The following is a 14,127-nucleotide window of genomic DNA, read 5'->3' on the forward strand; positions in this document are numbered from 1 at the left end:
ATGTGGCAGGTTGTTTAAAAGGGGAACAGATTTGAAACCCAGTTCAGTTAAGGCGTGTGCACACTTCTAATTTCATCACCTAAATATATTTAAAGAAAAGAAATTGGGTAAAAGTGCATTGCAAGAGAAGGAAAAGACTTATAACCAAAATTTATTTGCACACCCAAACTGAGTGCAATGATTCAAAGTAGTGGAAAGTATAAAATGGCTATTTAAAGTGTCTGCAAGAGCTTTTTATGAAAATAAATGCGACGGCTCGGATGATATTAAAGTGATGAAGAGTGCGAGATGAATGAGACGCATTAGGGAATGGGCGCTCCTGTAAGCCATTACATCCATCTGGGGAAGGAGGGAGGGACCTCTGATATACGTCACAGATGCTTGCTATCAGTAGTGGTCCAGAAAGCGTAACAGAGAAACAGAAGGAAAGAGAAGGTGACAGACAAGAGAGGCTGAGGAAGAAAGATTTAAGGTTAATAGATCTGGAACATACAAAGGCGGTGCAGATCTTTAAATCTAAAATAAACCTAAGGCCAAGTTTTTTTTTTAAAGCAAGGCGCAAGGGAAACAAAAACATCACAGGTAAAGATGCCCAATTTCGCAGGAACCTGGAAGATGAAGAGCAGCGAAAATTTTGAAGAACTTCTTAAAGCGCTTGGTAAGAAATCCTCTCAGTTTGGTTATTTTAACCTGTACTAAGTGAGCAGTGTATATGTGGTCACTAGACTATTTTATCCTGTTGTCTAGGCCACATGAGGGCTCCTCTCTTCTTATGCTTTTTCTTCTTCAATAGCATATTCATGGATTAACTAGTGTGAAGAGTAAATCACTATTATTTTCGGGCAGTTGGGCTGCTTATTCAGCCTCTTTTGTTTCTTTGGCAGCATGTGTTGCTGGATTCTTATTTAAATTCTCAAAGCCATAGACGGTGTAGAGTTTTAGAAATGGGCACCCACTCAGTGGCTTTGATTATTTTATTCAATTTTATCATTTAATATCCCAAAAAGTATATTATGCTCATTATGTTTATTATATATATTGGCATAATAATATGCAAAAATAAGAAGGCATATTTTTCTGTGGGCTATTAAAATGGGGAACTTTTAGACCCACAATATCATATGGTTTGAGTTATTAAAACTCATTAAAAAAAAAACAGTTCCATAGAAATCTGCTCAGCTGTGAATATACAAAACTTTATGGGAAATGAAAATTGATTTGGTTTATAAGACATGTAACTCTGATAGTTTACAATCTTGTGCCAATACCCTCAGCACATTTGTAATTAATTCTTGAAGAGTTTCAGCACTGACCAACTATGCACTACATAAGACCAAGAACTGTGGAATTCCTTCCAGTCAACACCTTGTCATTGTAACTCCTTATTAGTAACATCTGTCGATAGCAATCTGCACTGGGGTGACTTAAGTATGTATGACAGAAAATTATACACCATAGGTTTATGAATACTGGCTTTGACCCGGTTATGGCTGGGAAAAAATGAGAGTCAGTCAATCACTCGAAGACATAAAAGGCACACAAATGCCATTCATATATTTCTTTAGTCTTGGTATCTATTGCAGCAGATGCAAATAAATGATGCAAGTATGCCTATCTTGGGGAAATTACAGCACAATGATAATTACAATAAAGATGACACAAGAGTACTTATGAAAAATCTTAAGAACTTGAAATGATCATCGTAAAAATTATTTCTAAGAAATGCATATCCAAAAACACCAAGGCTTCAAGAATGAATATTTTTGATTTGTTTGTGGGTTTTCTGTGAATCGAATCCTAAACTAAATTGCATGTTTGAGCTGCCTTAATTTCACAAAAACATTGTACTGACATATCTTAACATTTATCAGTGCCATTGTTTTGTCTCGAGATGCACACCAGTATTGTTTTTATTTTAACTACTTAAATGTCCTAATATAACCAAGGCCTATTCCTAAATTAATCTTAACACTGTCTTGCAAACCGCCCCTAAGTGTCCAGTCATCCAGCTTTATCGATCTCTAGTCTTGTTGTAGACTCAGACTCGAGCTGGACTCATACAACACTGATTGGAGCACTTTACACTGAACTTTTCCACTGAGGATCTTTGTCAGGCTGTATGGTTCCACTGAGAACCTTTAACACACGAAAAAACTAAATGGTTCTTTGAGGAACTAAAAATTAGTGATGGGGACGAGATCGCCTAGTCAAGACGGAGTCTTTGAAGGGTCGAGACCGAGTCCGTTGGTTTTCAAATAGAGTCGAGTCCGAGTCGAGACCAAGTCCTTTAGGAATCGAGACCGAGTCGAGACCAAGACCATAAAAACATGTCAGTTTCCATATTGATGATTTAATATCACCCCAGTTAATAATCAACAGTTAGGCCTACAGACTAAGCAAGATTGGGAATTGTTTAGAGGAGCAGTCCTAACGTATTAATATGAACTATGCTTTTACTACCATTAAAAAATCCCTACCACATGCATCATCTTCTGCCTATTTTTCTAGAGATAAATAAACGGCTCTTACATCAACATTACTTCAACATTGCATTTTATTATTATTGTTATGTGTTGTGTAGGTTTTTACATGAACATAAAAATGCGCTGGTCTCGAGGACTCGGTCTGAAATTACGAGTCCTTTTCATCTCAATGTGGTCCGAGATCAAGTCAAGACCGAGTCTTAGAAGGAACGAGTCCGAGAAACTACATCACTACTAAAAACGATTGAGTGTTACATATAAAGCAAAATAAGTTTGCATGTTTGGCATGATTGTTTTAGTATAATTCGATGCTTTGTGCTATGTAGGGGTGAATGCTATGTTGAGGAAAGTTGCCTGTGCAGCAGCGTCTAAACCTCACGTGGAGATTCGTCAAAATGGTGAACAATTCTACATCAAAACATCTACTACTGTGAGGACCACTGAAATCAACTTCCAGATAGGACAGGAGTTCAATGAGGAGACCGTGGATGGGCGCAAGTGCAAGGTAATTTAATGATTTAAATAAATAAAAAAATGTTTTCCTAATTTTGTATGACTTAGGACTGAGAATTGTCTTTAATGCTGCTTATTGGGTGAGGAATAGACAGTTGGTGATTGTGCAAATCTCTCTGACACGCCTAGTTTGCTAAATTAGATTATATGACAAGCAAACCCATCAAAGCAATACTGCAGGCTTATCTAGACTGGCTTAAGTCAACCTTATGTCTTCCACCTTTAATCTCCTGGATTCGAATGGATCTAAAGGGATTCTGACTCAAACAATTGCACCCATCAAATTCAGCACAGTGTAAGATAATGTTTGCATACTAAAGAATAACGAGCACTGATAGGAGAGTTCATTCTAGCATGTCGACCCGCCAGAATCTCCAGAAAGGGCGGTGGATGGCAGCAGAATAAACCGCCATGTGACGGAAAGTCATTTTAACAAGCTGACCTTTATGACTGCTGGATTTATATGAGCAAATAAAAGTAACCAGTCAAAATTTGCATCTGTTTTTGATTATACTGTATATACACTGAAGCCATGTGTACAAATATACACCCAAAGTGAGCTATTTGGCTTTTGAAGTCAAGATTCGAGGTATATTTAGTCAGTACGGAGAGGATGATGTGTAGGCCTAAAGTCTACATAAGGGAGGAAATTCAAAGAGCAAGGTGGGATAGAGTAAGTCAAAGGGGTCATGCAGAAGATTCAAATATATCTGTGACTCATCGGCATGAGGGTCACTCGTGGTGGTCCCGTCTTCTCATTACTCTTATGATTCACTCTTTTCAAAGCCTTTTTGATGTGCCAATGAAATGACTTTGGAAACATCAATCTAAATCGTAGATAATAAACACAGATGGTCACCGAAAAATCGCTGTCAGAAAGAATTTTCTTTGTAGCGATGAAAGAATTACAGTTTACATTTATCTTCAAAGGCTTTGTTGTGCGAGATTGCCATTATAGACTGTATGTCCACAGAGCCTGGCCACATGGGAAACAGAGAATAAGATGACCTGCAGACAAACCCTTCTGGATGGCAATGGCCCGAAGACGTACTGGACAAGAGAACTGAGGGGGAATGAACTTATCCTGGTGAGAAGGTTTTTCATCACTCCATCTTAATAATGCAAGATGATATGCCAATTCAAAGCCAACAAGATCTCTGAGTGTGCTAAGCATTGTCTGTCGCTAGAAGAAAACAATAAGGCTTTTGTTAAGTTTTTTCATTTTCGCAAAAATGCAGCATGGGTAAACATCTGGCTTGCTCTATTTTATAGGCCAGATGGACAACAGTAAACTGTCCTTTACCATTGAGGTTTTATTACTGGCTTCATTTACTGGTCTTGCTGCCTCTGGGGGACATCAGATATCGTCCTCTGCCATTCAAGTATCTGTTGTAAAAACTTAAAAGTTGATTTTTGAAAGACTTCCCTAGTAAAAATACAAAAATGCAAATACATTAACACATCTATGTACTAAATGTAAAGTTGTAAAGTAGTGCAGCTTTTGCACATGCCATTATGGGAGGTACACTTTAAGTTGAATTACAGTGTGCTTTGAGAAAGTATACTGATTAGGTTCTTGTTTCTATCTACAACATTGTTTGAAACTATATAAAAACTTGGCGTGTCTTTACCAAAATATTTGTCATAATATAAGTACTTTTTTGCTTGAAGAACAATTATTTTATTTAACAGAAAAGTTTCATATACACATATTTATCATACAGTATATAACTCCTTACAACAAAGGTTACTAATGGAAACAAAAATATAAAATGTATCATTGAAACTATATTTTAACATTTTCAACATTTTTTTTACAACAATGACACTAAATTTACATGTATATCTCTCATTTCATTAAGTTTGTACATAAAAAAATAGGACTGCATAAACACTTAAATATCAGCCTAAGTCAAGAAATGCTATTAATCCCTTTCAATTGTTTGGCATTGTGATAACATATATTTTGTCTTTTGACCTGATCATGATACATTTTCTCTGGAGTAAGGATGGATAGCAAATACATTGTTTGTGTCATGCACTTCAGTTACAAATGAAGAGGATCTTTGTTTAAGTTAAGTTGAACATCTTTGCAAAGTTCATTTCCAATTCTCGCAAGATCCTTAACTAAAACACAAGAGATGTGTGTCTTGGAGGTATCCAATTTAAAAGCCACAAGACTCATGATTTTACAGAGGGTTCCATCTTCCAACTGAACAACTGAGTTGTTTCTTTTTGTAAGTGTGGTGTTATTGTAAGAATGGTAAACAACACCTTTAGAAATAAACCATTTGTAAAATAACCCTGATTGAACTATCACATTACAGTTTTTCTCGATTGCTAAAACACTATAACCAGGCTTTTGAACTAAAATTTCAAAACCATAACGCCATTTTTCAAGAAGCACAATAATTTTGCTGAACTATAAACACTACTCCCCTGCTTTAACACATGAGTCAGTTTTGGTGAACTTATACTTCAAAACTTTACACACAAATCCCTACATTTCTCAGTGCTTACACCATCTGATCATATGGAAAGCACTAGCATTCAATTCAGCACAGCTTAGGCTCAATTAGCAAACAATTACCAAGCTGGAAACACTAAGGGGCTGTGTACACCAAAACTTTTGATTTTCAAAAATGTTTTCAATTGTTTCCAATGGAAGCTCGGCGTTTTTCAAATAAGCCAGCAGCTAGCGGTATTTTTCCACACTGAAAACCGGCGCTCGGCGGTTTTTCCGCGCTCGGCGCTGAGAGTCTAGAGTTGAAAGAGATTCAACATTGGGAGAAAAGCTCAGCTCGTCAATGTCAGTTCTCACACGGCCGCCCAATCACAGTGGAGGAGGGGCGGGACATTACCACAGCAACCAACCGGCTCGCAGCTGAAGTATCACAGCTACCTAAGCGATCAGGTGAAGAAAGCTGGCACTCAGCTGAAAAACAGCTGGCATTCGGCGTCCTCAAGGCGTTTTCAGCCGCGTTTAAAAGTTTTGGTGTGTCCAGCCCCTAAGGGGTTGTGTACACCAAAACTTTTACGCCCGCGGCCGGCGCATGTTTTCAATTGTTTCCAATGGAAGCTCCGCGTTTTTCAAATAAGCCAGCAGCTAGCGGGTTTTTTCCGCGCTGAAAACCGGCGCTCGGCGGTTTTTCCGCGCTCGGCGCTGAGCGTCGAGAGTTGAAAGAGATTCAACTTGGGGAGAAAAGCTACGCTCGTCAATGTCAGTTCTCACACGGCCGCCCAATCACAGTGGAGGAGGGGCGGGACATTACCACAGCAACCAACCGGCTCGCAGCTGAAGTATCACAGCTACCGAAGTGCAGAGCGGAAGAAAGCTGGCACTCAGCTGAAAAACAGCTGGCATTCGGCGTCCTTAAGGCGTTTTCAGCCGCGTTTAAAAGTTTTGGTGTGTCCAGCCCCTTAGAGTCAAAATTGAACACACTTCAATCAGATCCTTCAATAGATAGATACAGTTTTTTCCAATTGCTAACACACTAAAATGACATGAACAGCACAACCATTTAAACTGACACACAGAGAGCAACACCTCTTCTCAAGTCTCCAAAAGTCTAAACACATTTTCTGCTTTACACACATTTTGCAATTCACAATGACACTTTTTAAATGCATTGAACACGGTTCTCTGCACAAGACACAACAATCTGACATAAAGTCACATGTTTGCCATTCAAAATGACAATACCTGAGCTAAATGTTCAATATATGTGCCACCTGCCCAAACACCTGAATGGTTAATTGTTAACACTTCAATCAGGATGTAAGCACTAGAAAAGACCACAGGAATGTCATTGGCCACAGAGCCATTATAGATGTTCCTGGCTTACGTGGTGGGAACATCACAATGTGTGCTGCCATCTCCAATATGGATGGTGTCCTCCACCATCATGCCAACCTTGGACCATACAACACAGCCCATATTCTCACATTTCTAGAAAGACTCCACAACAATCTCATACCATCAGAGTGTATGAATGATGTAGACCAAAGAAACCGGTATGTTATGGCACAACGTGAGCTTTCATCGTGCAGCCCCAGTCCAAAACTGGTTTGCTGACTACCAAACATTTATCGTGCAATACCTCCCACCATACTCGCCATTTTTGAACCACATAGAAGAGTTATGGAAGGTATATGACCAGCAGCCCTTTGTGCGCATGCCTCTTTTGCAGGCTATGGAAGAGGCATTGATGTTGGTGCAATTTAGGGATGGATAAGGCGCTCAAGGCGCTTCTTTCCTCGATGTCTGGCAAGGGAATATATTGCCTGTGATGTGGACGAGGTGTTGTGACTTGTTTGGTGAAAAATTAAAAAAATTCAACAGCATGTATGTGTATCTGCAAATATTTCTGTGCATGCGAACAATCTAATACATATTTTAGTATTATGGCAAAGCATACTAAAAAAAGTGCACTTTTCATTATGCCCAACTGTGTGTAGTTGGTTAGACAAAAATCTGGTAATATGAATGAAGTGTGTTCCAATTTGTGTCAAAGTTTGATTTTGATAATGTTATATGTAGTTTAGGTTGGAGTGCTTCATTTTGCAGGATATATGTGGTATTTTGCTATTTGGGTGTGTGGTTTTGTAAATTGTGTTAAGTTTTTTGATAAAACCAGACTAGTTTGAAAAATTGTGTGTTAGGAATTGGAAAAATCTGTAAAAGGGCCTGAATCAGTTCACTGAGCTTTGGAAAAATGGATCCACAGAGAAATAAAGGAATAGGTCGAAGAGGAGGAGGAAGAGGAGGAGGAGGAGGAGGGAAAGAAAGAGGAAGTGGTGAAGAAGGAGGAAGAGGACATGGTGAAGGAGGAGGGAGAGGAAGATGAGTAGGGAGACAAAGGGCAAGGTGACAAGCAGTCTCAGATGAAATTCAAGCCCCTCTAGCTGACCATGTCCTTGTCCATGGTATGACTATGAGGGAGGCTGAGCAACGAGTAAAGCCTAATTTGAGTCACTTCACTGTTGCCTCCATCTTCAGAGCCTTCAGGGAGGAAAACAGATAGATGTACTTACAGTAAGACTGCTCTGTACAGTAACTTTAGTGTGCATACACTGTTGGACTATGCTACTGGAATAAAGAAATGCATCAAATTGCCTTCCATACAAATCGACATATGAGTAGATGAATGCCAGGGGTGGATCCTGCAAGAGGATTTTACCCTCGCTGTTTGTCTAGGACCAATATAGACTGTGATGTGGATGAGATTCTCTGGCCTAACCCAGAACAAAGACGGGAGGGTTGAGACCGAATAATAATAATAAATAAATAAAAAATGTTTTACAGTTGTGCTGTACAGCACATGAATGAATATAAATGTGCTAATGAATTGATTGTGTCTTTTTTGGTCTTGTGCAAAGGTTTTTGAGCGGGAGAACCACAAGCAACTTATCAGTTTTGGATATACTGTATTGTTTTGAATTTATTGCACCAGTGTGTAATACTATGTTGTAGTGTGTGTGTTTTTGAAAGCTTGTGCGTGTTTTCTGAGGGAAAAGTCTGTTTTTTCAGTAAAAGTGAATGGTTTTGAGTGTAGAGCTTCATTTTGACCTTAAAATAGGATGTTTGGAGTATTGGGTGATATGTTATGCAATTGTGTTTGCTGTTTTGAGAATATGAGGCAAATGTGTTTAAGCAACTGAGAAAAAACTGTATTCCGCCTCAATCCCATATTTGTTCTGGGTTAGGCCAGAGAATCTCATCCACATCACAGTCTATATTGGTCATAGCCAAACAGCGAAGGTACAATCCTCTTGCATGATGCACCTCTGGCATTCACCTACTGATATGTCGATCTGTATGGAAGGCAATTTTATGCATTTCTTTATTTCAGTGCACACTAAAGTTACTGTACAGATCAGTCTTACTGTAAGTGCATCTATCTGTTTTCCTCCCTGAAGGCTCTGAAGATGGAGTCAACAGTGAAGTGACTCAAATTAGGCTTTACTCATTGCTCAGCCTCCCTCATAGTCATACCATGGACAAGGACATGGTCAGCTAGAGTGGCTCGAATTTCATCTGAGACTGCTTGTCACCTTGCCCTTTGTCTCCCTACTCCTCTTTCACCACGTCCTCCTCCTCTTCCTCCTCCTTCACCATGTCCTCTTCCTCCTCTTTCACCACGTCATCCTCCTCTTCCTCCTCCTTCACCATGTCCTCTTCCTCCTCTTTCACCACGTCATCCTCCTCTTCCTCCTCCTTCACCATGTCCTCTTCCTCCTCTTTCACCACATCATCCTCCTCTTCCTCCTCCTTCACCATGTCCTCTTCCTCCTCTTTCACCACGTCATCCTCCTCTTCCTCCTCCTTCACCATGTCCTCTTCCTTCTCTTTCACCACGTCCTCCTCCTCTTCCTACTCCTTCACCATGTCCTCTTGCTCCTCCTTCACCACATCCTCCTTCTTTCCCTCTGCCTCCTCCTCTTCCTCTCCCTCCTCGTCTTCCTCCTACTACTCTTCCTCCACCTATTCCTTAATTTCTCTGTGGATCCATTGTTCCAAAGCTCAGTGAACTGATTCAGGCCCTTTTATCTATCTATTGAAGGATCTGATTGATGTGTGTTCAATTTTGACTCTTAGTGTTTCCACCTTGATAATTGTTCAGCAAAATTATTGTGCTTCTTGAAAAATTACATTATAGTTTTGAAATTTTAGTTTAAAAGGCTGGTTATAGTGTTTTAGCAATCTTTTAGCTCTTTATTAACAATACTGTTTTTTGTGCCTATATACCAGTCTTTGTCATGGTGCTTACTGTCTAGCCAGAGAGAGGCAAGTTGTCTTGTTGTGCCAAGGCAGACACTATGTTGGTATTCAGTTTTCACTGCAATTGTATGGTGGCGCAGTTGGTAAAGACATTATCTCTGTACGGGAGGGACCCGGGTTCAAATCCAGACAAGCACAAGATTTGTATACAAAGTGGTTTGTATGAAGTGTCAGTGTAAAGCAAATGTTCAATCCTGGTGTATAAATCACTGTAAATAGATTATGAAGAAATACTAATATTTTTTCAGTGCTCTCAAGGTACTATTAAACATAAGTCCTAGCATGCATGAAGTGTATTTTAATGACACTTTGGGCCCTATTTTAACGATCTGAAACGCAAGTGCGAAGCGCAACGCGCAAGTGAGTTTGTGGGCGGATCTTGGGTGCTGTTGCTATTTTCCCGGCGTGAGAAATAACTCTTGCGCCGGGCGCAAATCAATATGGGGTTGGTCTGAAGTAGTTTCATTATTCATAGGTGTGGTTTGGGTGTAACGTCAAATAAACCAATCAGAACGCTATCCAAAATTCCCTTTAAACGCAAGGGCGCAAGTTCCATGGCGGGTTGCTACACAGCAAAATCACCAGAGTTAAAATCCTGGTGTTACGGTGTTTCAGAGTAAAGAGTTAATTTCACAGAGTGGAATTTTCAGAAATCAGCACAACTGGTGTAAAAATTACTCTCTGACTGGTGAGACTATGAGGAGTTGGACCTCATTAACACGGGTTTTGTGTTAAGTTACATCCGGGACATTTACAAGCTGTTCGCGCCTACTCGAAACTTTTCTCTCACAGACGCCATTTTATTTGACTGGATGTGCGGAGGAGACAGCATTATATTTACTGGTGAAACACAAAGTAAGTTATTTATTTAAGATTGTATTTTTGTTTAACTATGTTTTTGGCATCAAAAGCTGTTTTATCAATCAAATTTGATTAGTTAAATGTTTTTACGTGGCATCCGGGACTTTTACATGCTGTTCGCGCCTAACAAGCTAATTTTTACCTCACACACAGATTGTATTTTCTTCACTCCTGACGCAGCAGAGCGACAAGATTCTTTGTCAGTATTCAGTAAAGATAAGGAAAAACAGTAAAGATAAAAGGTACGTAGTAAATCATATTTATAACCTCACATTGTATTGCATATGTTGTGTAACGTTAATTGATTCACGAGCAAAGGATTAAAATCACCCACAAACTGATTTTCTAGACTTTTCTCTCACAAACCGATTTTCTAGGAGCCATGACGATTAACTTTTAACTGTTAACTTACTTGTATTAATTCTATAATTTATTCTCGAAAAACAAATATTAATAAAAAAGTTGAAATATAACAACTGTTTTGATCCGCCAATTGTTAGTTTTCGGATCAATGATTTACACGCTGTTCGAATCTAACAGACCCCATTTTGTTGTTTGTGCGGGCAGACAGGTTTGAATTCATTTACTGGAGAAACACAAAAAAGTGATTTATTTAAGACTGTATTTTTGACAACTTGTTTTAATATATTTTTTACATCAAAATATGTTGTATCGATTAAATTTGATTATCAGAACGTATTTTATATTACGGTCACGTGGCATCCGGGACTTTTACATGCTGTTCGCGCCTAACAAGCTAAATTTACCTCACACGCAGATTGTATTTCCTTCACTCCTGACGCAGCAATTCGACAAGATTCTTTGTATTTAATAGTAAAGATAAAAGGTGCGTAGTAATTTAAATCATATTTACCAGATGTATTATAACCTCACATTGTATTGCACTGTTCTGTAACGTTAATTGATTCAAAGGATTAAAATCTCCCACAAAATGATTTTCTAGACTTTTCTCTCTCAGACCGATTTTCTAGTAGCCATGACGATTAACTTGTAACTGTTAACTTACTTGTATTATTTCTATAATTTATTATCGAAACAACAAATATTAATAAAAAAGTTGAAATATAACAACTGTTTTGATCCGCCAATTGTTAGTTTTTGGATCAGTGATTTACACGCTGTTCGCATCTAACAGACCCCATTTTGTTGTGTGTGCGGGCAGACAATATTGATTTCATTTACTGGAGAAACACACAAAAAAAATGATTTATTTAAGACTGTATTTTTGGCAACTTGTTTGATTTGTATTTTTGTCATCAAAAGCTGTTGTATCGATCAAATTTGCTTATCAGAACGTATTTAATATTATGATCACGTGGTATCCGGGATTTTTATGCTGTTCGCACCTAAACGAGCTAAATTTTACCTCACGGATTATATTTTCTTTAACGTTAACTCCTGATGCAGAGGGGCAATACTCTTTGAATGTAACAACACCAAAGATAAAGGTTTGTGGTTTATCATATTTAACATGTGTATTTATAATCTCACATTGTTTCGCAATGTATTGCTTCGCGTAAAGAGTAAATTGTTCTCACAGACCGATTTCGGGGTGCGGAGGAGTATTTTACACAGGTGGTAACGTTAATGGCGTGCATAATGTTCTAATTAAACCGACTGCAGTTAAATACTCCGGAACACGGTTGCCACGTTGTTTTAAATGTTTTAACTCGATACATTTATAAGGTATCTGTCGTGTTTGTAGGACTAATTTCTTGCGCATCTCATCTAAAGCCGTTGTTGCCTAATAATGTATTCCCTAGGGCTGGGAATCGATTCCAAAAAGAATCGATTCTTCGATTCCGAGGCATTGAGAATCGAGAGTCGATTCCAAAGGTTGGAATCGATTCCATAAGGGGAATCGATTCCATTAAGGAGAATCGACTCCTCTTTAAGATTGATTTTTAATACAAATCGCGGCCATGGTTCCGTTCTTCGTACGTGGATTACTCCGTTAGCTGGATTTTAATGGTGATTTGGCTTGATCTTGGATTATTTGGTTCTTCGAAGCTCATCCTCAAGTTGCTGTCATAGCAACCGGTCCGTAAGATGCTCGGGAGCAGGTTTACTTCATGTAAACAAGATTAGATCGCACCTTTTTAATCAGAGGTGATACGTAAAGTCTGACGCATTCATGTATTCTCCATTATACGAGCGCAATCTGCGTAAGATGCACGATTAATATGAAGAGCTTTTCAAATTCAACACGTAATAAAAAAGGTTAGATTGAATATAACGATGTTATTTAAAATATATATAATATAAAAAAGCTGTACTTGTGGAACTTGTTTTTGTAAAGCAGACGTTTTGATTATTATTCTTAAACAAATGACAAGAAAAACGTATGACCATATTATTGAAAATTGATTTAATAAAGTCATTTAATAATTTATTTAGTAATTTGTATGCTATCTATTCTTTAAAATTCTTTTTACAAAGATGTTACCCTGTCCCTTTCATGTGACAAAAAAATGCCAATAAACAATTTTTTTTATTTTACACATTTTTACATGGGTATCTTCTTTACTGCACCTTTCTGTACAGACTTAGCAGTTAATATGGACTCCTGTTAATATTGTTGCAGTCAGAAATCAGTTATATGAGAACATTGCAATTGAAGTAAACTTATTTAGTGCATTGAAGATAAATTGTTATTTAAAGAGTTGCACTTTATAATCTTTTGGTGTAGAATAACATTTACTTTCACTAATTGCACATCATATTTCATTTACCACATTCTTGGAAACTGCTGAAAGTATTGGTGTATTATTTTCAACTGCACAAAAGAGGGGAAAACACCATCTTATAATAAACTACAATTCAAATTTAATTTATCAGCTATTAAAGTGTTGCATTGGCTGTGGGTTTAAGAAAGAGCAACTTCCTCAAGAGATGAGAGAGACATCACATGAAGATGCAGGACCACCACCTGTTATTTATTCTGCTTTTTTTTGGTTGCTGTTATAAACAGGCATTTAACTGTTTTTAAAAGAGACTTAAAGTAGGCCTACTTTAGGAGCATCAAAGTTTGATTACAAGCATTGATCTTAATCTTGACATGAATATTAAAGATATCAAGATTATATTTTCACAAAATAGTTTACATTATGTTGGGTGATTATATGTACAAAAATACTTTTAGGTAGGTTTACAAATTCAGCATCATTAAATTTTCAAAATAACCTTCTATCCATAGCTCGCGCACTGCAGGGGTTAAAAATGGGCGTGTTCTTGTCCATTGTAATCCATTGTAAATGGATTTGCAACAGTCGCTTTGACACGCCCGGTATAGAGTGTTTCTCGTTGTGTGGCACGGTAAGACGGGCCAATGTTAGACACTGTTCGTATAGAAAAAGAATCGAAAATAGCAGTGAGGAATCGATTCTTGGAATCGATTCTTTCGATTCCAGAAACAGGAATCGGAATCGGAATCGATTCCAAAAAATCCGGAATCGAACAGCCCTAGTA

The 14,127-nt window shown here is 38.1% G+C and overlaps 1 protein-coding gene across 1 annotated transcript in view; it reads left to right on the forward strand.

The window, feature by feature from the left end:
* The first annotated feature begins 402 nt into the window (after positions 1-402).
* The window catches only part of crabp1b (cellular retinoic acid binding protein 1b), a 33,973-nt gene continuing 20,248 nt past the window's right edge, over positions 403-14,127 (forward strand). Inside the window, exons 1-3 of the mRNA XM_065289248.2 lie at positions 403-658; positions 2,810-2,988; positions 3,970-4,083. Coding sequence (XP_065145320.1) covers positions 589-658; positions 2,810-2,988; positions 3,970-4,083 — 363 coding nt within the window. The 5' untranslated portion in view covers positions 403-588. The remainder of the gene's footprint in view (positions 659-2,809; positions 2,989-3,969; positions 4,084-14,127) is intronic.

Source organism: Paramisgurnus dabryanus, chromosome 2, assembly GCF_030506205.2.
Source record: "Paramisgurnus dabryanus chromosome 2, PD_genome_1.1, whole genome shotgun sequence".
Taxonomy (NCBI): domain Eukaryota; kingdom Metazoa; phylum Chordata; class Actinopteri; order Cypriniformes; family Cobitidae; genus Paramisgurnus; species Paramisgurnus dabryanus.